Source organism: Chamaea fasciata, unplaced genomic scaffold, assembly GCF_029207755.1.
Source record: "Chamaea fasciata isolate MVZ Bird 193981 ecotype frontalis unplaced genomic scaffold, bChaFas1.0.hap1 SCAF_25, whole genome shotgun sequence".
NCBI classification, from domain to species: Eukaryota; Metazoa; Chordata; class Aves; order Passeriformes; family Sylviidae; genus Chamaea; species Chamaea fasciata.
The window spans coordinates 6,551,897-6,578,711 of record NW_027094110.1 but is presented as its reverse complement, the minus strand read 5'-3'; the positions used below and the strand labels follow the sequence as shown (position 1 = coordinate 6,578,711).

The window sequence follows — 26,815 nt, the reverse complement described above, 5'->3', positions numbered from 1 at the left end:
GAAGACTTTTCCTATCTCTTCCCATGTCTCAGCCCAGCTCATCTCTCCCTGGTTACAGAGGGGAAAGAAAGGGCTTTCAAACTTAATTTCTTTAGAAATCGCACTGCCTTGGACTCTCCTGGTTCTCAGCATCTTCACTCACACAGGGCACCCCTGTGTCCCAATGCCCAGGTACCCCCACGGCTCCATGGACATGGGGCCGGAGCGTGAGGTACCCCCAGCACCACCAACACCATGGAGCTGAGGGTCTCCATTAATGGCAGGGCACCTCCTGGGTGGTTTGGATCACTGGATTTTATTTGCATGAAGATAAACTGCGCATTTGTCTGTACAATTTCTCCTTAAATACTTGGCAACGCTTAAAAAAATGAAAAACAAAAACAAACAGGGAGAAAAAAATCCTAAACCAGAAAGGAACAGTGCAGGCTACAATATCCAAACAGTACAATGCTTGTGAATAAATAACCCCCCGGGGTGGCTGTGGGGACTGCAGCAGTCTGCTGAACTCAGAACCCATCAGGTCCTTGCTACCCCTTCCTCAGACAGCAGCGTCCAGGTGGGGACTGGGTGAGCACAAAGGCCTCCCTCTGCCCTCTCCCAGTTCCTAGTTGCCTGTCTCAGCCGTGGTGGTGCTGGTGGCGTTTTTGTTGGTTTTGCAGCAGAAGTACTGGTTCCAGATCTGCAGGAAGGCTGTCCGGAACTTCTTGATGCGGAAGGCATAGACAATGGGGTTCATGGCCGAGTTGCCATGGGTGAGGAAGATGGCAATGTAAGTGAGGATGTGTGGGGTCTGGCAGGACGGGCAGAACAGGGTGATGCAGTTGAGGACGTGCAGAGGCAGCCAGCTGAGCGCAAACAGAAAGAGAACCAGCGCCAAGGACTTGGCGATCTTCAGCTCCTTCCCATAGTACTTCTGGGGGTCGTTGGAGCTGGAGGACACCTTCTTGTTGAGCTGCTTGCGGATGAGGTTGAAAACCTCCAGGTAGATGAGTAACATCAGCAGCAGGGGAGGCAGGACCCAAACGAAGAAGTTGAAGTACACCATGTACTCCATGCTGATGACTGTCTCAAATTGGCATGTGATGATGAACTCTGTGTGGCTGCCGTTCATCTCCTGAGTCCTCCGCATCTTGTTGAGGTTGTTCCAGCCAAACATGGGGGTAAGCCCCACCAGAAAAGAGACTATCCAACAGCAGGCAATGGCCACGGCTGCCCGCCGTGGTGTCACCACGCTCTTATACCTGTGGGAGAGACAACAGCCACAGGAAGAAGTTAGAGATGGGGTGGGATGCTCTGCTTGGGGGTTGTGTGGCTCCAGGTGGAGTGGCAGTGGTGGGGTGGCAGTACTGGTGCTGAGATAGGAGGATGTTCCTCCTTCCCTCCCCTGGAAGTGGGTAACAGCCTGTTCTGAAAATTGTGTTCACAGACTGGTTTTCCTGCCTGTGTCCTGGGATGGCAGAAACCCCAGACACAATCTCTGAACTCTGGGGGATGATGCCAAGCCAGGGAATGCATTAGCACCTGAATGTGCCTTAGTGTCCAACCCTCATGTCTTGGAGGGAGTTCAGATGCTCTGGAGCCCAGCTCCCATCCAAGCACCTGCACCCAGAGCAGCACGTCACCCTCTCCTCCTGCTACTCACCACTGCTGCCAGCTCACTGTCCCAGACAATTGCCCTATGCCTGGGGAGGAAATCACCAGCAAAAGCATCCTGTGGGATGCACTGGGGTGGAGGAAGGATCTGCGGGTGCTAATGGACCCCTGGGGAAGCTTTGGGCACAGCCTGTTCCTCTCCTAATGTGCTCGGATTGACAAAACCCTCTTTCTTGATGGGCTGATGCCAGGGGCGGGAGGAGGAGAGCTGTGCTCTGGCTAGGCTCTGCTCCCTCCCTCATGCCCCTGGGGAGCCACCGTGGCTGGGCTCATCTCTCCAGAGCTCTCCAAGCGGGAAGTGCAGTCTGCTGGATTGATTTTTCCCCTGGCCCTCCAGAAAGCTTTTCTTTGGAAGCTGAGAATATTCTCAGCCCAAGAGTTAGTGCTTTCCACCAAAGGGGATAGAACAAAGAATGTTTTCCTGACTGTTTGCTGGGTCTCTCAGTGCTGCTGGTGTTAACCCAACCACAAGGACCATGTGGAGTTGGCTGGCAAACCTGGATTCCCAATCCTCCTGCTCAGAGCTCCCTGCTGCAGGTCTGCATCCTTTACCTGTGACGGAAATTGAGCATTTTGGGCCTCTTTTATACAGCCAAGGACCCAAACCCACTCTCCCTTCTCAAGACTCCTCTCATGGGCAAGGCGTCAAGGTGGGAGCTTGGAGTGGCACAGGCTGGAGGAGAGAACATCAGTCCCTGTGAGTCCAGAGGGTCCAGAGCCATTGGTCCCCAACAGCTTTCCTGAACAAATCTCCTGTGCTCTGGGAAAAGCTTCACAACATCCTGGTGACAGCCAGGTCCCGTGGGAAAGAGGTGACAATGTGGGCAGCTGTTTCCGCTGAGACCCAAGGCTGCCCTTGGAGGGTGAATTATTCCTTATGGGGAGGAGAGAAGGCAGGAGACCCTGAGAAAGGTCCAGGGCAGGGAGAACTGGGGCACAGGAAGGGCAAGGGGCAGTGGGAGACAACCAGCACTGTGAGTCAAGTGAAGGGAATGGCAAGGAGGGTCCAAGGGAGCAGGGGTTGGCAGAGGGATGCCAGAGACTCCCGTGGGGCTGTGTGCTGACCCCTGCACCCCATGTCTGGGTGCAGGTGCTTGGGGAGGGCTGATGTGCCCTCCAGCTCTTGCACCCCACTGCCAGCTCCCCAGGCTTGAACAGCTTGGGTGGTGACACCAGAAACAGCAGCAACATTGCCTTCCCCAGCTTCTTCCCTCTTTGCAACCCCTGCACGCTGTGTCCCATTTCTCGCTCCTGGGGGTTTCCAGGGTCTTCTACTGATTTTGCTGGATATGCTGGTACTCCAGGTGCTCCCTGACCTGCAGAGCTGTGTGGGAGTCATTGCCCAACAGACAAAACTTCTGAGCATCAGCAGTGTCACCATGGTCCCCAAACACAGTCCCAGGGCTTGCAGCCACCATCCAGACACAGGGTCCATCCCTCCTCACTGCACACCCATCCCTCCATGGGCCATATCCACCCCTCCTTCCTGCACGTCCATCTCTCTGCCATGGTCTGTATCCATCTCTATCCCTTCCTGCAGTGCCTGGCCAGACACCGTTTAGGAGCAGGACCTGGCTCTCCCTGCTCCTCCCTTCACTTTGCCCCACAAGGTTTGAGGGTGCACCTGCAGAAGCAGCCAGGGCAAACTTGGACATCATGCTCCAGCCTGTGTGTGGCATGCTCACAGAAAAGTGAGTGAACCAAAAATCCCCATAGAAAACAGCCACATTTGGAGTTTGTTGCTCCTCCAAGCAAGTAGCCAAGGGCAGAGGCATCTGCAGGAAATGTGCTCCCGGGGACCTGTGTCCACTGTCTCCATCAGCCCCATATGGAGAATGACAAAAACTATAAAATTGCTCCAAGTTCCTCCTCCCTCCAGCCCACCAGGTCCATCCACCCACTGGGTCTGACCATGGAGCTCTTATGGAGCTCAGCTCCTCCAAAGGCCACAAGTCCAATTTCAATTCCTTTTACACTTTATTTTCCTTGGAGGTGTCCAAGAAATGCCTGGATGCGGCACTCAGTGCTCTGGGCTGGGTGACAAGGTGGGGATCTGTTACAGGTTGGAACTGATAGTCTCAGAGGCCTTTCCCGACCTAATTCATTCTGTAATTCTGTAAAGGGTAGAAATGCAAGATCCCCTCTAATTCTCAACCTCTGCCACATGGTGGGAGGACAGTAAGCAGAGGGACAAGGACAGATATTGCTCTTCCCAATATTATTTTTGGTTACGCCATAAAGAAAATCTTTTCTCATTTGCCTCATTTTGCATTAATATGATAGGGCTGAAGTTTGGGACAGTCTGGGAGGAGAAGCACTAGAAAATGCTGATAATGGCTCATTGTTAATAAATAATCTTATTATTCTCATCATCACCAGAGCAATTACCAGCATCATTACAATTTTATTACTGCTGTTATTTTTATTAACAACTGTGACTAAAACATCCATGGTAATCATCAACCCTGTCCTCATCCACTTCGGGTTTGTTTCCTCTGCCTCTGGGGGTTTGAGCCTGACTATAATTGGTAGATGTTCCCCTTGCCCTCCTTGAGTGGTGGTTTTTGCACCATCCCTTCCCCACAGGGATGGACATTGACCCAAGCCCTTCTGGGTGCCAAGTCTAGGAGAAAGGACCAACGACCATCCAGCCTCATCATGAGATGGGATGGGCAGGAACTATGATGTGGAACAAAATTGCCTTTGAGGGTTTGGAAGATAAAGCCAAGAGGCCAAATGGCAATTATTGATAGAACCGTTTGCTCCCCAGGGGAAGGGAAGAGGTGATGGGTGGAGGTGGAGACTGACAAATTGTCCCCAGGGGCTGCACAGAGCTGCCAGGGAGACAGGGAGCAGCTCTCCAGGGCAAGTTGCAGTCTCCAGGAGAGGCTGAGGATGGAGCAGACACTGAGGCCCTTTTTCTCATGAAGATCATAGGATCCTAGAATGGTTTGGTAGGAAAGGGATTTAAATTCCATCTCCTTCCACCCCCTGCCATGGGCTGGGACACCTTCTACTATCCCAGGTTGCTCCAAACCTTGCTCAGTCTGGCCTTGGACACTCGCAGGCATGGGGCAGCCACAGCTTCTCTGGGCACCCTGTGCCAGGGCCTCCCCACCCTCACAGGGAGAAATTTCTTCCCAATATCCCATCTAACCCTGCCCTCTGGCAGTGGGAAGGCATTCCCCCTTGTCCTGTCTCTCCAGACCTTTGTAATGGTCCCCTGGCCATCACTCTGAAGACACCATCCACCCCCCTTTCCCTTTGGTTCTCATTCCCAGACTAAATTCAACTTCTTCTGCCACATCTGGGTATGTCCAGACCTCTGCAATGCTCTCCGCTGCAGTCCTGGGAGCCCAGCACAGCTCAGGTCCCGCTCTGGAGGTGTCCAGCCCTGGGCAGGCAAAGGCCCTGTGACCATTTCAGGTATTAGGGCATGCCTGAAAGCACCTGGAGAATGGAGCATTCATTGCTTTCATGGATTTCACCTTTGCGTTGGGGTCTGTCCCCAAAAGAGATGAGGGCTCCTTTCCAAGATCCCAACGCAGAGGTCAATCCAAACACAACACTCACCAAACAACTAGTTTTGTTTGGAAAAGCTTCAAAGACTCTAGGCCTGGTTTGAATAGAATGTGGAGGTTTTTAGCAGGTCTGTGATTAGTTTTTCTGTCCAGAAAACACTTGCTGTTGTCCAGCCAGTGCCAAGTTGTGGCTTTGCTGGTCTTTGCTCTGGAGAGTTTATTGCAGTGCAATTCCTGGGGAATTAATTCACTAATGAAGACAGACGATAACTAATGAAAAGAAGCTGGAGCCAACGTGGCAGGGGGAAAGGAGGCCAAGCTGACATGAAGCTCATCTGCACGATGAACACAGCAAGAAAAAGCAGCCAGACAATGTCCTGATCTAATTGAAAGTCTCTAGACAAAAGTGCTTTGATCTCAGAGGATTTGGATTCCTGCTCCTTTCTCCTGGCTGTATCTTCCCTTCAGATCTTTCAGTGTCTTGGAGGCTGCTGGGTAGGAAAACTCAGATTGTTGGTGTTCAAAGCTGCTCAGAAATGAGAACCTGAGAAATGCAAAGTGGTGTCTGGGTTCTGCAAGGGCGAGTTCAGCCACAGCTCAGGGCTGGGACAAGGGGGTCCCCAGGTACTCACACAAAGTGGAAAGTGCTGCAGAAGGAACTCTGGTCATAGAGCCTTTGCCACCTCTGATCCTGAAAGTAGAAGGCTGGTTCTTCACAGAATCACAGAATAGTGGCTGATGTGAGTTTGTGGCCACTGGTGGGTGTGTCACCATTTGAGTGGTGGCCTTGAGAGGGACAGAGGTCAACCAACACCAGTCAAAGCTGGTATTTAGATGGACGTAACAGCTTGTTCCTACAAATGCTTGGAATGAAGAGACTAGTCCTATCAGCACCCCCTTGGGATAAATGGGGGATTGTCCTGATCCTTAAATCCCAGACCGATTGCTTGGCAAAGCCCAGATGGCAAGTAAAGGCATAAAAAAAATGGTCTGGTCTTTTAGGTGAGCCAGGAGAGCACATCCAGCAAGGACGTTGTTTGGTGATGCTGGAGCCCCTGTCCTGCATCAAAGTAGCCCAGCAGTCTCCATCAGCACAGCATTTCCAGCCTGACACCTGCATCCTAGCACAGAGCCACTTCCCAGCTCTCCAAAGGGACCTGGAGGACCCTGTGTGTGTCCTCTCCCAGAACCTCTGGCTGGTTGGTCTGCAAGAGATTTAAGATTTGGGAAAAAAAAACCTGAGAAGTGCCAGCAGATCCCTGGGACAAGAAGGAGTGGGAAACACGGTGAGAGGGGATGGGCCAGGTGGTTGTGACATGGAATCCTGGCCTCAGGTTCTGCCTTGGGGACCTGATTTAAAAGGAGCTGAGGAGAAAAATCTCTTCCTGGTACCTCACCCATGTCTGTCTGCTTGGGCTGAGGGACAGTTGGATGAGGACAAGGGTGGCTTTTCTACAGGTGTCACTTTTGGAGGGTTCCCAGGGCAGGAGAGGCACCAATGTCAACAGACACCTTTTACCCACCACTGACATGGGTGGGGCTGCATCCCAAACCTCCACCTGGAACCTCCCTGGCAACCACTGAGCCCAGGTCAAGGCTGCCCTGCTTCCATTACCACCAGCTGCCCCAGCCCAGAGCTGGCACTGGGACAGCCCAGGGGCTGTGGGTGCCTGGTGCTCCCTGAGCCATGTGCTGCAAGGAGAGGGCACAGGAGGTCCAAAGCTGAGGAGTCCAGGGATGGATGTTCCCCACTGTTGCTGGGTCCTCCCATCCACATCTCTGTGAGTGTCCCTGTGTGCTCTGAGCTATGGATTCCAGAGGTCATGGCTGTCACTGGAGCACTCTTGGCTGTTATTCTGCCCTGCAGGGCACCCAAACACAGCTAGGACCACCCCACTGAGAGACAGGGAAGGATTTTCTCACCATATGCTGTCTTTCCTGCTTGGCTCAGCTCTGAGAGCAGCTGGCACCTTCCTGACCTGGCAGCTCGGCCCCCACGTGGTGACCTGGAGCTGCAGCCACTCCTGCCTCCCCAGAGAGGATGTGGGCATGAGATGCCTCTTCTTTGAGGATCTCTGCTCCCAAAACACTTTGGATCTCCTCCACTGCAGCATGAGGACATGGTTCCACACCAGGAGACTCCCTGATGCAAACCTCCCCCAAAGCCACCAGGAGAGACCCCAGAAGCATGTGGGAAGGTGGATGTGCACATCCCACTGCTGACCATCCTGGTCCATCTGTGTTCAGGGTTTGGTTTTAACATCCCAAAATAGTGACTCTGTGTAGGAATGATTCTGCAGCGAGTGACTGCAAAGCACAAACAACTCCGGCCAGGCAACGCATCTGGCAAGGCCTCTGGATGTTTGCAATCATTTCTAACAGCCAGTAATTTTCTAATGGATGCAGGTGAATGTGGTTATGAGGCTGAGGAGAACAAATTCGTGCTGCCAAAATTGACTGGTCCCCACACACTGAAACATGGAGTCCCCAGGGCTTAGGTGAGGGCTTCATTAAGTGGTGGGAGAAGCTGGCAAGAGACTAACACAAAAAGGCGGTTTCGTGCTTTGGTCAATGTCAGAGAAGGTTGTGGAGGGACCTGGAGCATTTGCAGATGTCCTGGGCTGCAAACAGGACCTGGGGAAATGCTGCTGCTTTGGTGTGGGTTCAGCCTTGATGTGAGTTTAGCCTGCCCTGACATCCTTAGCATCTCTCAGGACCTTGGAGGTCCTGAGAGGACTTGAAGTCCTTGAGGACTGCAGAGGGATGTGGGATCTTTTTGGGATCCAAAAGCAGCCTCAGGGACACAAACATCCCCACAAGAAGCTGAAGAAATAAGACAGAAAAGAGCTTTGTGTGCTAAAATGCTTGGAAGTGGGAATGATACCTCCATGGGGCAGCCTGGCCATGCCAGGTTATCTTCAGCCCAGACTGGCAGTACCAAAATGAGGGTCCATCAGGGATGTCCACCCAGACGGAGGTTACAGCTATGGGAAAAGGTGGCCCCCAGCTCCAGCAGTGCCCAGATCAACCCAGAGCCCGGCCATGTCCCCCCAACTCTGCCAGTCTCCTGATGTCACCAGTCCCAGTAGGACCAAACACCAAAGCATAGCACACCCCAGAGATCAGCCCACCCTGAGCTTGGTGCCTCCTGTGTGGGCATCCCCCAGAGCCTCAGGAGGTTTCCCTGCTCCCCCATATCCCCACACATCCCCCCAGTGCCCAGCTGCTTCTGAGCTAAACCTGCCATATTTCAGGTTCCAGTGACAGGATTCCGTCTTTGCTTGCAGAGCCAAGGACACCTGTCCTATCACACCTTTGGTCCCTGGGAGCTGGGAACAGCCACAACATCCCACCAGGCAGGCTGAGCTCCCCACACTCCCTCCTGGGACTGCTCCCGGCCCTGCTGGAGCTGGATCCGAGCCTCCCGCGGGGTGTCTGTGCCGCTGGACTGCCCCGGCTCTGGCAATGAATCACAGCCTTTGGGAACAAACCACAGGCTTCCAGTAACTGCAGAGCTTCTTTCAGATCACTTGCCCAGCTGTCCTCAGCTCAGAGGTGGGGGTGAGTAACCACAGCAGCTCCACCACGGACCAGTACCGACAGCTCCCCTGGGGTATCCCAGCGGGATATCCCACCGTGACCAGGTGCTGCAGGGGAAGGGGGAGCATGGGAAGCCTGGAAACCTCAGGGAGGGAGGATGGAAAGCACAGAGACCTCAAACTGAAAGATCTTTCCTCCAGGTTCTACCCTCGTGCGGAGGAGATGCAGCTGCTGTCCAAGGAAGGTGAAGGAGTGCGGGTCACCCACTCTGCTCAGAGGGGATTTTCCTCACATCCTCCAGCAGCATCCCTCACCCCAACAGCCAATATCAATCCTTTTTGCTCAGAAAACTAATCTTGTTTCCAAACTGAGCTTGGTTTTCAGCCTGAGGCTGCACCCTGATGCGGACTCTGTCATTGCACAAGCAGATTCTCAGCAAGGACCACTCACCCCATGCTCAGCCCCTCATCCCAAATGTGTGTGTGGAGGTTAAGCAGGGAGCTGGGATGCCCAGGACATCCAATGCCTGAGGGAAATGACAATTTAGTTTGTGTCTATCAGTGAGCACTGCCCTCCAACCCCAGAGATACCCTTCATGCCCCAAAGGGAGCCGTGAGACCCCTGATGCCATGGGCAGCACTGAGTCCATCCAAAGGTGCTAAGTGGGAGGCTGCTCTGGATGTATCATCCTCCTGCTGCCACGTGACAGTGTGAGGGGTGCACCCAATGGCCCTGGTCAGCCGGGCACAAGTCCCACTGAGCCATAGTTTTGCATCCAGGCAGCTCCAGGGCTCCCTCCCAGCTCTGCCAGGTGTGGTCAGGGCCGTCCAGGATGCCTGAATTTTCCTGAACCTCTGGCTTCTTCCTCCAGGACCCCGAGGTAGGGAGGAGGGAAGTGATTTAACACTCTTGGCAATGGCTGCAAAATCATGAAACGAGCTGCAGTATCTCAGAACTGGTGATGTACTCTGAAAAAATGTGATGCTCTAGTCTTTTGGCTGCTGCTTTCGGGCAACAACATTTTGAGCAAAGCAAAGTGTGAGAAATGCTGCTTAAAAAAAAAAAAAAAAAAAAGCAGAAGCTGAGATTCTTTTAAAGACCCAGGACTTTGGGAATTAGGACACACAGAGAAGGACAGATTGGTCCCCAAGAGCTGGGAGTGAGGTTGTGAAAGCTGCAGGACAGTGTGATGAACACCATGGATTTGTCTCCAGTGCTGCCTCTGGACATTTCCTGGACATTTTTAGTGTCTGAACAGTTTTGTTGTCAAAAACAGGAATTTGCTGTGTGAGCACCTCCTTGGAGAGGCATCTGAGTCTGCGGGTGGTTCCCGCACAACTGCATCACAGGGATGAGCCCACTGGGCTGTGGGGCAGCCCCACCTCCAGCAGAAGACAATTTCAGACAGAGCCACTCAACCCCATGTCCATCTCTCTCTGGCCAGGCTGGACAGGGCTTGCAGCACCCTGGTCTAGGGAAGGTGCCCCTGCCCAATCCAGGGGATGGAACAGGATCAGCTTTTAGGCCCCTTCCCACCCAAACCATTCCATGATTCTATGACCGTGCTGGAGGTGTTTCTCACCCAGTGTTGTGGTAGGATATCAACCTGCTTGGCCAGAAGTCTCAGGTCATCTTCCCTTGCCATGCTGGGCCATCACCCTGTGGGTTTGGCCACTTCCAGGGGTGTCACTCAACAGCCCTTCCCCTGACATATCAATTAGCCAGGAGCTGATTGTCCAGAGCCAATTCAGCAGAATATCTGTGTGATTGGATAAGTGAGGGTGAGGAATTCCCTGAGTACAAAGGAGAAGGGATAAAAGGCAGCTTTTGCCAATCTTCAATGCAAATCCAGGGCTTGGCTGGATAAAAGCCGTGGGTTTCAAATATTGCTTGTATTGCACTTGATTTTTCTATGCATTGCATATTTTGGTTCTTTATGCAAAAGAACCTCTTTGAAACGAGGACTCTGAAGTCAGCCCTCAAAATTTAGAAGGGAGGGGGAAGAGGGGAGGATGAAGAAAGAAAGTAGCTCTAAAACCCACTTAAAATGCCAAATGTGACAAATGTGGCTCTGAGAAATGGAAATGGGACAGCAGATATAAAGTGCCTGATATGACTGGGCTCCCAGAGTCTCTGTGGCTCTGAGTCCATCCCACAAAACACTGAGCTGCAGAGGGAAAACAGCTGCACTGGGAGGGAGGTGCCAGCTGAGGAAGTGCCCAGTGCCACCACCCCTCCCTGCCTGTCACCACCACACTGATAGGCAAAGGCCAGCTGGGTCTCCAAGGGAGGCCTGCCAGAGGAGTCTGGAAAACATCAAGAGCCATTGAAAGGTAGGAGCAGATCAGGGACCCCAAGGAGAAGGGAAATGAGGGGGGTCTTGAGACCTGCTGTTGTTGTTGCATCTGCATTCAACAGGACATTGAGATATGCTCCCCAGATAAATGGGAGGCAGGAAACTGGAGATAAAATCTCGATTAAGAGGCACCAAGCAAACCTCAGAGCAGGGCTGAGGTGGGTCTTTATCTCTCCAATGCAGAGGGACTCATCAGAAAAAAAGGAGATAATCCTAAATTACACTTGGAACAAGAGATTGGTATTGGCTGCCTTTTAGTGTCTTGGGTTTTACACTTCTCTTGCTAACCTGACTCCTGACTTTGCGGACAACAACTAAACTCAGTTTCTTAGGCTGCAACTTACTAGATCAGGATCCTCATACCATGATTTGTCACTGCAAAGGGAATATTTCCTTTCTTGCACTTGACCCCGTTCAAAGATTAGGACATTCAAGAATGAAAAATTGACTGGAGGTTCCCAAAATGAGGGAGGTTGTTTTCTTCACCCAATGCCTACAAGAGAATTAGCAGTGCTGATGAGATCTACTGTTTCTAAACCTCAGAGGACACAGTAACCCAAAACAACCAGTCCAGCACCTTCTGTTCAATGCATGCTTCCCTGATTAAATGATCAATTTCAAATGCAAAAGCAGCTGGATTCATTTAAGGCTTTTTTTAATGAATTGGTTATATGTAGTTTCAACTGGTGGAAATAATTTTGGAGGTACCAATTTGGGCTACAATTGGCTTCCAACTTCTGTCCACAGTTCCCCCCAAAACCTGTGTAACTACCCCCTCCACACACCATAAAGATGTGTAAGTAATGATCAGAGGACATGTGTGTAAAGCCATTGAGTTGTTTATCTTGGAATGAGTCTGAACAGTGAAATCTATATATCTCAGTCAGTCAAATGAAATGCCAAATTGGAAGTGAAGGCTCCAGTTAATGCCACAATTAAATGTTCCCTCACCTCTGAGAATCTGCTACCAGGAAAACAAATAAAAAGTGCAAATGCGAAGCAAACCTGAAGTTTATTTGCACTCTGTTTTCTCATTTAGATTAAAAGATCCCGTTGGACAAGGGGTGGAGGGACAGGACAAGGGGGAATGTCTTCCCACTGCCGGAGGGCAGGGTTAGATGGGATACTGGGAAGAAATTCCTCCCTGTGAGGGTGATGAGGCCCTGGCACAGGTGGCCCAGAGAAGCTGTGGCTGCCCTATCCCTGCAAGTTTCCAAGGCCAGATTGGATGGGGCTTGGAGCAACCTGGGATAGTGGAAGGTGTCATGGCAGGGGGTGGAACAGGGTGAGTTTTGAGGTCCCTTCCCACCCATAGCAGTCTGGAACTCTGGGATTCTGTGAAATGCATTTCCTTCTCCCTGAGCCTCAGCAGAGCCAGGGCTGCCTGTGGGTGGGAAGCAGGGGTGGAATGTGGGGGATCCCCACAAGACCCTCTCATGTGTGGGTCACACAGGGAGTGGAATGAGATGATCTTTAAGGACCTTCCAATCCAAACCATTCTAGATTCCATGATCCCCTGGAGAAAAGACGCATCAGTGACTGCCCCATCCTCAAGCCAAGAAACTTGGCAGCATCTCCTGGATTCTGGGATTCCTGGTCTTCTGCTATTGGAGCACTTTGAGCTCCCTCAGAGCAGACAAACCTCCTTGAGCCCTTAAAGAAACCTGCACCTCAGCAGTGCTGAATGTGGGGAATAAGCTCCCTGAAATTAGACCCATCTGAGCTGCACCCACGCAGGGCTTTGCTGGCTCTGCTCAGGCTTTGCCAGGTCCATCTGGACCCAGGCTGAGCCCTTGGCTCTCCCAGTCGGGACCACTCAGTGGAGAATGGAGCCTTTGCACTGAGAGAAATGAGTGTTTCATTTGTGTATTCCACAGGTAAAGGCATGGAGTGCTGTTACCAGAGCAGAAAAGAAAGAGAAATAATTTAATCCGTAGGACTATGCTAATCCTGGCGATGCCTGAGACAGCATTTCTCAGCGTCGGCCCCTCACTGTTGTCAGAGAGAGCATCACGCCCTCTGTGAACAGATGGGGAGACTGAGTCGCAGAGGGAAGCTGTGATCTGCCAAGATGGACCAACCTGAATGAGAAAACATCCCTGGTGCCAGGAGCTGGCACTTCCCTTTTTTGAAGGAGGCCAAAGAAAATCATCCCCATCTCCGGCTGCAGGGAGGGAAAAGGTCTGGAGAAGGCGGATAAACAGCCATGACAGCAATGTCCTGGCTCTCTGTGCCTTCCTTAGAGGAATGATGGAGAGGTGATATTGCCACCCCAGGCAGCGGGTGAGACAGGGGGATGTCACCTCTGGGTGCTCACAGTCCTGCTGGGTGAGGTTAGTACCTGGGATCAGTGTGCAAGAGCACCATGGCTGGTGCCAGGGACAACACAGACGGGGGCTGGCAAGGGACACACAGGAAAGAGACTGGGGAAGAAATCCCTTGTCTTCCTCCGGCTCCTTTTGGTAATCAGAGACTTTGGTACCTGACAAAACCCAAACCAAACCACCCAAGACTGTGACAGCTGCTGGTCATAGTTGCCTGCTCAGTGCAAGGGGGCAAAGCCCAGGCAAGGAAGGGATGGGGGAACAATGGGAAATGCAGTGAGAGGGAGGATGATGGCGCAAGGGGGAGGTGTTGGGTCCCATAGTGCAGAGAAGGGAAAACCCAGGTGCCCCATGTTTTTCCAGTGCCTGATCCTGCTCTGCTCTTCCCTACATCACCAAACATGGCCCTTCCTCCCCTATTTGCCCCCCACTTCCCACCAGCCCTCAGCCCACAGGACTCTGTAAATAGGAGGATCTCAGTCTTTCAGGGTTATTTCATCCTCTCTTGCTGGTGGCATCACCAGTGATGTCTCCCCTTCCCCTTGCCCTGCCCATCCAGCCATTCTGGGGAATGCCACCTCCATGCAGGGCCAGAGGTGCCATGGTGATGGTCAGGGTGCTCAGCTCATTGCTAGTCTGCAAGACAACCTGCTGGCTCTGGGTGCTTTTTGTGGCTGCCTTAGAGAGCATCAATTGCTCTTTCTTGCCACTGGGCGCCCTGTGCAAGACCTGGCTCCAGTAGCTGGGCAGCTGCGCTTCCAGAGCAGGAACTCCCTGTCAGAGCCCAGGCAGCTTCTGTAACAGCCCCTTTCCCATTCCATGGCCTTGACAGTTCAGGTCACCTTGGGTGAAGAGGTGTTCCAAAAGGACCAGCCCCTTGGGACACTCCTCCCAACCCACCACCAGCGCTGGGCTCTGTGTCCATCCCCGCTGCTTTGGCAGGATCACTGTGAAAAATCATTTGTCTCCAGGATAATCTAATGTTGTTCCTATCAGCTCAGCTGTGCTGGTTGTCATTTCCCCAGGCTGAGACAGTGCTGTTGTCCCCGGCAGGATGACCCCATCCCTCCCAGGAGTCTCTCGCACCTGTGGTCCCCTCCATGCTCCATGTCCTGCTGTCTGAGGAGACCACAACCCTCCCTGAGCTGTGTCTGTCCCACACCCCTGTCGGCAAGATCCTGCAGGGCTTTTCCCTGTACTTCCAGACAGAGGTTTTCTTCCAGCCCATCAGCTCCTCTCCAGTCTGAAATTACTCTGCTGTGTGTCACAATGAAACTCATCTCCCAGGTTCTTTCACTGTGGTGCCTCCCACACATTTTCCTCTTTTTTCCATCCTTCTTTGTGTTGCTATGACCTTTCTCTCCCCCCTGCCTCCACCCCAAGACACGGACCTGCCAATGCACCACTGTGACCCCTTGGATGAGCCATTGCCCACTGTCAGGCTGATTTCAAGCAGGGTCATTTGGATGCAGGAGCTCCACTGTCCCCATCCCTGATCCTTTGTCCAGCCCTGCCTGTTCTGCCTTGTACACCCACGGACCTGCATGTCCCAGGCCACTCAGACAGGTCCCCTCAGAGCAGATTCCCACAGCCAACAGTCCCTGGTGTTTGGTACAAGCTGCTCGGAGGTGTCCCAGGAGATTTCATTTGGTCTGGCCTCATAGGGGTCCCTCCAGATCCGAGTTTGGAAATGGAGGCTGGTGGGCTTTGTCTCAGCTGTCTCTCACCTGAGCTCGTGGCCAAAATTCCCGTCCTGGTCAACAGAGCCAATCTGGCCCTTCTACGGCACAGTTAAGCTTATTCTGACACCACGAATGGACTAAAAAGCCCCGGTGTGATTGACCTGGGGGTGTAAGAGGAGCTGAGGGTGGTTTGGCTGTTGGTGGCCACATGACACATATCCAACAAGAGCAAGACAGAGGCCACATGCCTGTGCCAAGGGCTGGGCAAGGACACAGAGACCAGCCCAGACCCCAGAGCTGGTCACTGGGAAAGGCTCCAAGTCAAGAGGGGCATCCAAGCCCCTCTGCACTCCCAGACTGCACCCCAGAGTGGTGTCTGAGCTCCTCTGCACCCCCTGTGAGTCACTTATTCCTGCTCTATCACCTGCTCTGGCTGATGTGGAGTGAAGGTGAGACCAGAGGCAGGACTGTCTCAGCAAAGGTCAGGTGATAATGGCACCTCCCCTCGATGGAGTCACATTCCTACATCTTGGGGGTGGGGAAAGACCTGGGACCCCATCGAAAGGCTCCTGCATGCTCTGCACCAGCTCAGCACAGACCACGGTGAGCTGAGCCTGACTCACCCCAACACCCAGCCTGCAGGGCCAGGCTGGGCTGGCGGGGGCCGGGACAGCTTAATCAGCAGCTTTTGCTTTGGCAGAGCCTCTTTCCTGGGGTGTTTCCCTTGTCTCTGTGCCAGCAGCTGCACAGGGCCCTTGGACACCCAGCCCAGAGGGGCATCACTGTCACCTCCACCAAGCCAGTGCCCTTGGGACACAGCCCAGTCACTCCAAGAAAGGGAAAACCATGTCCTGGAAGTGTGGCAATGTGTCTGGGTGTTCCCAGACAGTTCTGGGGCCCTGAAGCTCATCCATAGGTCCGTACCCCAGACACAGGAGCACTTCTCAGCTCCAGTGAGGGACCTGCTGTCTGTCCCACCGTGCCTGGGTGGTCTTGGCTGTGGATGCTCCTCAATTTCTGCTTGATGGGGACCTCATGGACCCTCCGTGCTGCCATGGGATGAGGGAACACAGGCTGGCTGTGTCCCACCTGCTTGGCAGGGTAGATCCTCTTGGATTGAGGCTACCACACCTGAACCATGGCCACGGACGTGGCAGAGCCTTGCTCGGTTCCATCCACACATCCCCACCTGGTTTGGTGTCTGCTCACTGCAGGATGAGTTCATGGGGAACCACAGAATCCCAGAATGGTTTGGGTGGGAAGAGACCTTAAAGCTCATCCCATTCCATCCCCTGCCATGGGCAAGGACACCTTCCACTATCCCAGGTTACTCCAAGCCCTGTCCAACCTGGCCTTGGACACTTCAGGGATGGGGCAGCCACAGTTTCTCTGGGCACCATCCTCACAGGGAAGAATTCCTTCCCAGTACTGAACCTAAATTTCCAATTTTTTTTTCAGTTTGAACCCATTGCTCCTTGTCTGGTCCTACAGTTGAGCCAGCCTGGCCCGTTTAAGACACATTCAGTCTATTTTAATACCACAAATGGCTATCAACCCACGCTGTGAGGCAGCCTGGGCTGTGAAAGAGAAACAATTTAATTTCATGGAATTACTCCTGCAGGGATCACCAGGGCTGGGGCTGGATCCTGGAGAAGCCTGGTTCCAGAGCCCTGGGCACAGCCATGGCAGGACTCCAGTGCAGGAACAGAGCGGCCAAATCTCAGCTTCCACACCTTCCCTGTTTGCAGCCTCCATCCCTCACCCATGGCATCATCCTGAGCCAGCCACGGTGCAGCTCTGTGCCTCAGTTTCCCCATCTGCAGATGTGCCCTTGCTGGGAACATATCCTCAAATTTCCTGGTGAGACATTGCCAAGGGTCAATGCATTACCCTGAAAATCAATAGAAATAGGTAAAAAGCCCAATGAAAACATTCCCAGAGCAGGGGTTTGGAGTGCAGCAGCAGGAAGGAGTAGGTTTTCATTCATGGCCCTGCAGCACAGCCCTGGCAGATGTGAGCTCTGCTAAGGGACAGATGTGACACTGCTATCAGGGTCAGAGCATCCCCTGGCATGGGGACCACGCCTCTCCCTACTGGAATACGCAAGGACTGGGAGGGGACAAGGTCCTGCTCAGGAAGCCCACACAGGGTCTCTTGAGGCCATTCATCTCCTCCTGCCCTTTTAATTCAGGGAATTTGGGAACAACTCCAAATATCAGTGAGTCTGGAGCCTCCCCGCACAGGATTCAGGGCTCCCCTCCCCTTCTGGGGCTGGCGAATCCCACACTCAGCCCCTCACTGCATCCCAAATTGACACCTCCATGCCCCAGCATTTTTCCTGCCATTCCAGGAGCTGGGAATGTTGCTGACATCCCTACTTGCCTCCCTGCAACGGCACGGCAGCATCTGGAGCTTTTGGGAGTGACCTGATTTTGTGTCTGACAGTGAAGATCTCGTGGCGCCACTGCAGCAGCTGTGTGAGCTCCCAGCGAGCCTAATCCAGGCATCCCCTGGCCGAGGGAAGAGCCCTCATGGCTTTGATCCCTGACTTAGCCTATTCATGGCTGAAAATTATTCTGTGGATCAGAGAGTAGAGCTGAAAACTAGCTCACCTGGGTATTTACAGGTCTCGACCAGGATCTCAGATCAACATAACCTGCTGGTAAATCCCTGCCCATCTCAAGGGTTCTGGGATTTTGATGATACTGGAATTGAGCTCCTGGTGCTGTACTGGCACAGCTCATCCACGCAGCAGATCTGGTTGGAGCAGAGCTTGGTGGGAAATGCTGGCTCTGATGTAGCACCCACATGCTGAGCTGGTGCAGTGTGCTGGAAACTGTGGCTTGGAAACAGCCTCAGGTCTGCAGAAACCCTCCTGCGCTGCAGTTCCTGCATTTTAATCTCCATCCTTGGTTCAGACCTGCCTGTTCCATGGAATGAAGGTCTCCACAGATCACTCTCACTTGCTAACAATGTTCCTGAAGGAGGGCAGCAAGGGAAGAAAGAAAAGAGGTGGCTGCAAAGACCTACCAGCCCCCCAAAATCCTCCATGTTAGGGAAAATGGGAGTGTTCTCCTTGGAAATGAAGTGTGATTTCTCAGGGACGGGGCCTGTACGGCTGAATGGCATCTTTTCACTGACTAATGGAGGTTGAAAGAAAATAGATGAGCTCCTGGGTGAGAGCCCTGAGTCATCTAGATGCTTTTGAAATTTCTCCAAATGTAAAACAGGCCCTGGAAGAGCTGTAGTTTGGCTTGTTCACTGGCCTGGTTAGACAGGAAGGTTTCCTGGCACTAAGTGTTGTGTGTGCTGGAAAGATGTCCCATCAGCCCTTAGATGTTTTGGGAGCTGGGAATTTGGGCCTAACCATCCCAGTGTTCTCCTCCTTCCCATCCCATGGCAGTGGGTGCCCACCGCTCTCCTGCCAAGACCCTTCATGAACTCTTTGAGGAATCATGGAATGGTTTGGTTGGAAGACATCTTAAAGCTCATCTCATTCCACTCATGGGCAGGGACACCTTTCACTATCCCAGGTTGCTCCAAGCCCTGTCCAACCAGGCCTTGGATGCTTCCAGGGATGGTGCAGCCACAGCTTCCCTAGGACACCTTGAATGGGGAAAAGCCACCTCAGATGTGTCCTGCTCCACCACCCAGCTGGCTGAAGGCAACAAGACTTCCCAGGCTTCCCATGACCTAGCCCTAGCTGGCCCCATGCCTGTGGCCCTTGGCAGGACTGGAGAGAAGGGGAAAGAGCGCTACAATCCCAGGAAGAGCCTGAGCTCAGGCAGGAGCCTGGAAAACAGGGAGTCCAGGGGGGAAACTTCCCCCTTCCCCCTCCAGGAAGGAGCTCCAGCCAGGAGCTCACAGAGGTCCCCTGCACATCCCCCTCACTTCATGCCTTGCAGGCACTGCAGGGCTGAGGGATGTTCCTGCTATCCCTGAACTGTTTTATCTCATTCCAGACAGGGCACTCCTGAACCACCAGACAATGCCAGCGCTGTCCACAGAGCCACCCCCTAACACTGCATTTATCCTGGGGTCTCCCCCTGCTGTGCTCCAGCCTCCTGCCCCCCATTTCTTAGAGAGTTCCAACCATTCTGATCTAACTTCCATGGCTCTGCAGCCTCACAGGTGTGCATTCCAAACCTTCAGCAGCACCAAAGGCAGCTCTCCCTGGCAGGATGCTCCTTGGTATGCTGCAGGGTGAGAAGGGCAGGGGTGGGAGGCTACCCCAATGCTGAGGCCTAGGCACAGAGGGTGGAGGTTCTGGCTGTGGACAGAGAGACTCCAGCACAAGGGCTCCTGCAAACATCAGATTCCTGCAGGTTTTCTCTTCCTGGCATATTTCAAAGTGTTTGTGGTGAGGTCACAAGTTGAGGACCCCCAGGGACATTCCAAGATACGCTTGGGCTGCATCCACACATTCAGCATCCCCAGCCAAGGGGTGGTTTGGCACATCCCAAGGACAGTAGCTCCTTTTGCTATGGCCCTTTCCAAAAGGCCCAACCCACATCTCAGAGCAGAGACAGGGCCCCTGAGACAGGAGAGGCTGGTGCTGAAGGAGCTGCATCCCACCAAACACCCCTGGCGCCATCCCCCCGAAACATCCCCCCAGCACCGTCTCCTCCAAGCATCCTGCCTCTACCGGGATGCCGAGAGGCCGGTTCCTGCCAGACACCCCCAGCTGGCTGCTTCCCCTCCCTTTGAACTCGTTTCATCTTCCCCAAGCACGGCTGGGAGAGGGAAGTTTGGGCTTGGCTGGGGGACCCTGCTGTGCCCAGACAGGGGGGATCACAGACTGGGGGTTCTGCTTGCTGCCAGGCAGGGAGGAAGGATGTGAGAGGGGAGGGGGAGTTTTCCACCAGCAAATCTATTTTAAGTGGTTTCCAGCTGTTCCTGTGGGGGTTGGGAAGTGGGGAACCCTCTGCTCTAGCCTGCTCAGCCCAAGTGATGCTCCTGCATCTCTCCAAAGTCAAGGAAATGTCCCTCTGGGGGAAGGCAGCATGACTCAGGCCCTAGCAACTAGGAGGGAGCATACCAGGGGCTGGAGCAAAGGGAGAGGGTTTGGTGGGACATCCCAGTCCCTTGACCTCGCTGGGTGTGTGCTGGGTAGAGAGGGAAGAACAGGAGCTGCCAACTCAAATCCAAACAAGACCCCTCTCCATCTGATAAAATCTGCCTCCACCTTGCAGGAGTGGCCCATGTCCCTCTGTGCTTCTGTGTCCATGGGAAGTGGCCACTGGAGTGATGGAGCATTGGATGCTGCTTTGGAATCTTCTACTGCCATGTAGAGACACGCCAAATGTCTCAGGGCATCATTTCTCCAGGAGAAAACCACCCCTGAGACCACCAAGTTCCCAGCGTACCCCCAGGGCTCAGGTCTCCAGCAGTTGGGTCTGTATGTTTCCTGGAAGGAGGATCAGACCTGCAGGTTTTCCCCCAGACTCGCAGCCCAAGGGCCAGGGTGTCCATGGGGAGCCTGGAGCTGGAACTAGGCTGCCATGCACCGTGTTCCCAATTCCATTCTTCCCTGCAAGGAAGGCACAGGTTGCCCAGAGCAGCTCTGGCTGCTCCATCCCTGAAAGAGTCCAAGGCAAGGCTGGAAGGAGCTTGGAGCAACCTGGGATACTGGAAGGTGTCCCTGCCCATGGCAGGGTAAGGTCCCTTCACACACAAACCTTTCAGGGATTCTGTGAAATGCATTTCCCTATCCCTGAGCCTCAGCAGCACCAGGGCAGCCTGTGGGTGGGGGGCAGGGCTGGCATGTGGGGGATCTCCACAAGACCCCCTCAGGGTCACACTAGTGAGGATCCACTCTGCGCCAAGCTTGTCTGAGGAATCCCGTTGGTGCAGGAATGGGCTGCAGTGAGTCCACTGTCCATGCCTGTGCTGGAGGGGATGTCCCTGCTTAGTGTCCTGGCTGCCCTAGGGATGAGCCTGAAGCAGATACTCCCCACATCCCTCCCCACCTGCCTGCAAATCTCTGCTCAGGTCTGGCTGCCATCACTTCACTGCCTGCAGCCCTCTGGGGATACTTGGAGCTCTCCAGGAGCTCTCCCAGGCACAGTGGCCACACGTGTTCCCCCAGGGCCCCAAGTCCTGCCAGGTGCTCCAGACTCCCAGCACCCACTTTGCCATTGCTGGGTTTGGTGTCACAGTCAGGAATGACACCACAAAAGCCATAAGCACTGCAAAAGTGCTGTCACTGTCATCCTTAGCATCCTGCAACAGGCTGGGAGAAACTCGAGGCATTTCAGATCCAGGGAATATTCCTTAGTGGTGTTTCCTGTCCTGTGTGCCATATACAGGACACTACAACCCCTAAAATCATCACATGTACCAATTGCCAGGCATTCATGAAATTGTAGGATCTTTAAGGTTGGGAAAGACCTCTGAGATACTTGAGTGCAACCATTAAGTTGATGAGGTTACAAAGCTTTTCAATATTAAAACAGGCTCTGAAAAGACAGAGGAAAATCTCCTGCTGCTGAGTGCTTGGGCACACAATGGGATCAAAAATTCCAAGTGGAAATTGCATGAGAAAAACCCACCCAAACTGTGTACAGCATAATATTAATACTAATATTGCTCCCAGGAAAGCTCCTGGGATCAGGGCAGGAATCTCCCCTGAAAGGCCCATCTGATGCTCAGAGGCAGACAAGGAATTAAAAACTGAGTGGTTTGTTAGGAAAATGCCTGACAGGCTGTGCTGCTCCTGTGGAGCTGCAGAACTCCCACACTGGAGCCTTCCCCGCATGCAGGGGATGCGGGAAGCCCAAAAAAGCACCAAGAGCAGTGATAGGGTGGGAATCACTCTGGTGACACCGATGGGCTGGGAGACTGTGATTGGGAAAATCACACCTAGGGAGGAAGTCGGGAACAGTCTGTGAAATCATGTGTGGCAGGGAGGGGGTGTGCAGGGATTGTGGGTTTATCCTGCACTCCCTCCGTCTTACACGCCTTCTCCAAGCAACCTCTGCTGGTGGCGTCTTGCAGGAAAATCCCAAAATCTCTGGCCTGATCCCATGGATCTGAGAACATTGAGCACTCTAGAGCAGTCAGGTGATCCCTACACAGGTGCCTCCTGTCTCTGTCTCCCCCTATGGGAAGATAATTCCTGCCCCAGGAAGGGTCCTACATCTGCTGGGGTCTAGGCAGCATCAACACAAGGGGATTGGTGTCTTCCTAGGGTGTTTGTGCTGATGAAGGGTCGGGGACCCCTCTAGCAAACTGCCTGAGCTGCAAAGGGGTCAGTGGGGTGACACACGTGCTCAGCTGGGCTGGGCTGTTTTCCAGCAATGCTCCCAGATCCGGAGACTTGTGGGGGTGACAAGCCTGGAAAAGGTGTCCCCACAGAGCACGGGAGACTCACACTGAGGGGCTGAGCCTGGCTCTGCTCAGGGGCACCGAGGCCAGGTGCCACATTCCCTTCCAGCCCTGCTCACAGCCCTGGTCCCACCGTGGCACCCCAGAAATGCCTCCCCAGCCCAGCATGGCCCCGGCAGGGAGGGAGCGGGGCATAAAGGGTTAAATATCTCCTCCACAAGCTGCAGAGTTTGACCGAAGTGCTCAAATAAAGTGTCCCCCTCCTTTATGGCCCAAGGCACTTGCTCTGGGTTTAGAATGGCAGCAGATACAGAAGGGGAAAACGGGGAAAAGAGTTATTTGCAGGGCACCCCATAGCAGGGGTCTCCTCTGGGTGAGGTTGCTCCATGAAATGTGCCGGGCTGTCACCTCTGGTTCCTCAAACTCTCAAAGCTGTGTCCCACAGCAAGCCACCCCCATGCTCCCCATGGCAAGAGAAAATCTGCGCTGAAAGCCAAACCTGTCGTCCTCCCCTTTCCTCCTGGAGTACCAGGGAGGGCTCTCCCATATGTGGGGACACACTTTGTCCTGGCCATGGGGATCCCGTGAGGGACTGTCCCTCACTGCCAGCTAGTTACCACAATGTGATCTCTGCCTGCACACCCAGCAACCCCTGAGCCCCCAAAAGAAGCCGCTGGAGGCTCCAGGACATCCACCCACACACCCTCCTGGCCCAGCCTGCCCCAGTTGCTAATGCAGCCAGATGCGTCTGGGATGGCAGTGTGGAGGAAAGTCCTTTCTCCCAGTATTTCTTCTCCAAGAATTTGATGTTTCCTCACTCCCTTTTAACCTCCGCAGCAGAGCTTGTTCCGACACCTTTTCCTACCTGACAGGGATCTTCACCCGCAGGTACCGATCCACGGCAATGGCCAGGAGCGCCAGGATGGAGCTCTCCGTGAGGATGAGGACGGGACAGGCCACCATGAGGCACGTGTAGAACTCCGTCTGGGGTCCGATGTTGATGATGATGGCCAGGGGGATGACCAGAGCCCCCACGGCCACGTCGGCCACCGCCAGCGAGACGATGAAGCAGAAGGTGGCATCCCGCAGTGCCTGGTTCATCTTCACAGCCCAGATGACCAGGATATTGCCCGGCACGGACACCAAAGCGATGAGCACTTCGATGGAGATGTAGGCAGCCTGGAAGGCTGAGATGGGATGTGCCATGATGGTCCGGTCCGCCCTGCTCCTGTGGGGTTCCTCGGTCACCTGCAAACGCACAGGGAGGCGGTGAGAGAGTGGCATCGCTGACTGAGCTGCGAGCGGGAAGGAGCCTGTGCGAGGGGGTGGGAAAAACCCTTCTCTCGTCTGTGCCGTCCCCCGGGGCTCTGGGGCTCCGGCCCCCCCATCCCCACCCCCCCCCACCTCCCCCGAGCTCACTCTGCACCCTTCTCCATCCCGCACCCACCTCCATCCCGCAGCGCGACCGCTCCCGGCGCTGAAGAGGGAGCGGGAGCCGCCGGCCAGTCCTGAGAGAGCGGCGGAGCCCCCCCGCGCCTCGGGCCGCCCCGGGATCCCCTGTCAGAGCCCTTCGGGGCCGACGGAGCTGCAGCAGGACCCCCGCTGTCCGCTCGCTGGATCCCCGACCCCCTTCCTGCTCTGCGCTGCTTCCAGCAGCCTCCCGAGCCCCGGCAAGCCGCCGCCCGCCCGCTCCCGGCCCCGACCCCTCTCACCTTGTCCTGAAAACCCCAGGCTTGTTTTGGGGCGCCCTCACCCCCAGAGAGCCAGCGCTGTCCCCCCTTCAGAGCAAGGCGGGGCTCATGCTGGGGGCGGCCGGGGGGACCCTGCAGCCGGCGGCGACCGGGCTGGCCGCGGCCGCCGGGGCTGCGCTCGGTCCCCGGTGGCCAGCACCGCTCGGCTCCCGCAGGCGCTGCCCCCTCCCCGCTGGAGCCGGAGCATCACATGGTGCCGCCTTTCAGCCTTTAAAGAGCAACTGACCCGATTCGGGGCTCGCCGGCACCGGGAGGAACCGGGAGAGGGGGTGCGAGGGGGGCGGGCGGAGGCGGCAGGACCGGGTGGAGCGGGGAGAGGCGGCAGTGGGGGGAGCAGCGGAGCCCGTCCCAGCCTCAGCGCTGCTGACACGACTCGGGCTCCGGTTTTAACGCTAAAACCGGTTTTTGAGGTCGGGTGTGAGCAGAGGATCGGGGCGGGGAGGGGAGGGCGGAGGCAGAACCTGAGCTGGGGTGGGCGAGGACCCGGCCCGTCCCCGGCACGGGCAGCGCTGCTTGGGGCTGTGCCCCAGGACGGCGTCGGGACCCCAAGTCAGACCCGAACGTCCTCAAGGAGCTCTGGTGCTCACCCGAGCTCTGGCTGACACTGCCTGACCCAAAATCACTGCTGGAGTGGGTGGGGGGTGAGACCCGCGAAGCATTCTTCATCCTCTGAACTACTGCACTCCGCGGGCTGGGGAGGGGCTGTGTCCCTGGGGCAGGGGAAGGGTCTGTCCACACGAGGCATGTGAAGGAATGATGGCCCCGAACTGCTGCTGAGACTGGACCAGACACTCTTCAAGGTTCTAGGAGAAATTTGGGGGAATATGGACACCCCCCAATTCCCCTCCCTGGGCCGGGAAGTACAGAGAAAATGGGTCTGGGGGCTCGATCTCACTGACGGAGTTGAACCACCCAAACCCTCCAGGGACCGCTGGATGTGCAGCAGGCACCTGCACAGCTCATCTTACATAAATCTCTTCCAAGGAGTGTGGCTGGTTTATCCAAATGCTGCAAGGAACAGGACCTCAGCCGTGGGGCAAGGAGACTCCCGACCCCCATCTGCACCTCTCCCCGTCCTTTCTCCCTCCCCTGGTGAGACTCGGGACTGGAGTTGTCCCCTGCTTTGCTCTGCCTCGTGAGAGATGTCCCAACCCTTGGATCTGCCCCTTGGGGCTGCCCCTCATCCCTCTCTACATCAGAGCCTGCACACCCCAGAGCAGGGATGCGATCAGCTGTGGGACCATCCCAACCCAGGGCTGATTTTCCATCAGCTGCTGTCCAAGGAGGTGCCTGCTCTCCCCCTTGAGCAAGCAACCAGCAAAGAGCTGGGGGTCCCAGCCCCCAGGGCTGTCCGGAGACTGTGGCATTGTGCATTGTGCCACCTCTGGGCACTGGGCTGTGCCAGCAGCGGGGTGAGGTGAGCTTAGTTTGGTCTGAATGATCTGTTTGCTGTGCAGAGAGAAAAATAAACCGAGGCTCACGGGCTCCTGTAAACACAGCGCTATTTATGGAGCGTTCACATCCCGCAGCATCTCCTCACACCTCCTCCACTGCAGGGAAAAGTGATGCCCCCTATGGCTGAGCCCCTAAATCCAGAGGTAGGGGGTGGGATGGGGATGCTCAGGCAGGGCTACTGAGAGTGGAAAGGGCATTCCCAGAGAGCCCAAAACCCCTCGCCCACCACCTTCCCAGGGTGAGTGTCCTTGCAATCAACCTCTGGCTGGGAGCAGGGCAGGAAAACAGGCAGGTTCCTCACGGGAGTGCAATGCGGAAGCAAACGCAGGCAGGGCCCGGCCTAATTGTATGCAAATCTCCCAAACAGAGATTAAAACCACTCCTTTTCCTTTGTGGATTTGCTGTTTGCTCTCCCTCCCTGGATTCGTGCCCCTGAATGCTCAATTTTAGCAGCACCCCCTAAACCCCCCCAAGTTATGCCAAAAATGAGCTCCAGGACCCTCGCTGCCAGAGGGGTCTGAGCTCTCTCACCAGCCCAAGCAAAGTGTCCCACAGATGGGCAAAGGCTGCAGAGGTTCGATGACCAAATTGATACAAGTGATTGCACAAAGCCCATTCTTGATAGACAGGGATCATCTGTTCATTCTCCTGACACCAAGGTGGGGATGTGTCCAAAGAGAGTCAGGAATTCCTTGAAAACCCATGAAAAAGAATTTTCTGGTGAGCATCAAACACTAGGAAAGTTATTCAGGTGTTCCAGGCTCTTTCTGGGGTTTTTAAGGAGAAAATGTCCTGAGAGCTTCAATAGGTTGTGAAGATCCCAGAGTGCTGGATGATGCTGCTACAAATAAATACGCTTGGCACACAGGGAGAGATGGGATGAAGTGGACAAACAGGGGACATGGTGTGGCTTCCTGCACCAGCTCCTGTGAGCTGGGGACAGAAGCAGCCGGTGGCCATGGCAGGAGGGGACCGTTGGTGTCTGGCTCAGTGTCAGCGGGATGCACCCGAGGCTGTGGCATGTCGGGGCTGGCTGATGAGACCAAACCCTGACTGAACCCGCAGGGTTTGGCAGGAGCCAAAAAATGCTTTTCAAGGGAGACAAGTCAGGGCGTGGGGAGCTCATTTCTGCCCATCTTTCTTCAGCTTTTCTGTGGGGTGTGAATTTCCCCCTCCTGCCTCAGTTTACCTGCACAAAGAGCAGCTC

General features: G+C 54.6%; 1 protein-coding gene across 1 annotated transcript; it reads right to left on the bottom strand.

Moving 5' to 3' along the window:
* Positions 1-276: 276 nt before the first annotated feature.
* On the bottom strand, positions 277-24,332 carry ADORA1 (adenosine A1 receptor). The gene is made up of 3 exons (XM_066204056.1): positions 24,115-24,332; positions 23,268-23,650; positions 277-1,241 (listed from the first exon to the last, which is right to left on the bottom strand). The coding sequence occupies exons 2-3, from the start codon at positions 23,606-23,608 to the stop codon at positions 605-607; spliced, it is 978 nt and encodes a 325-aa protein (XP_066060153.1). The 5' UTR covers positions 23,609-23,650; positions 24,115-24,332; the 3' UTR covers positions 277-604.
* Positions 24,333-26,815: the final 2,483 nt, after the last annotated feature.

Excerpts from the sequence above, each read along its gene's own strand:
- ADORA1 (XM_066204056.1), bottom strand. The coding sequence starts at position 23,608 with ATGGCACATCCCATCTCAGCCTTCCAGGCTGCCTACATCTCCATCGAA. Across the intron at positions 1,242-23,267 it reads CGGGTGAAGATCCCTGTCAG|GTATAAGAGCGTGGTGACAC; the intron begins GTAGGAAAAGGT and ends TCTCTCCCACAG.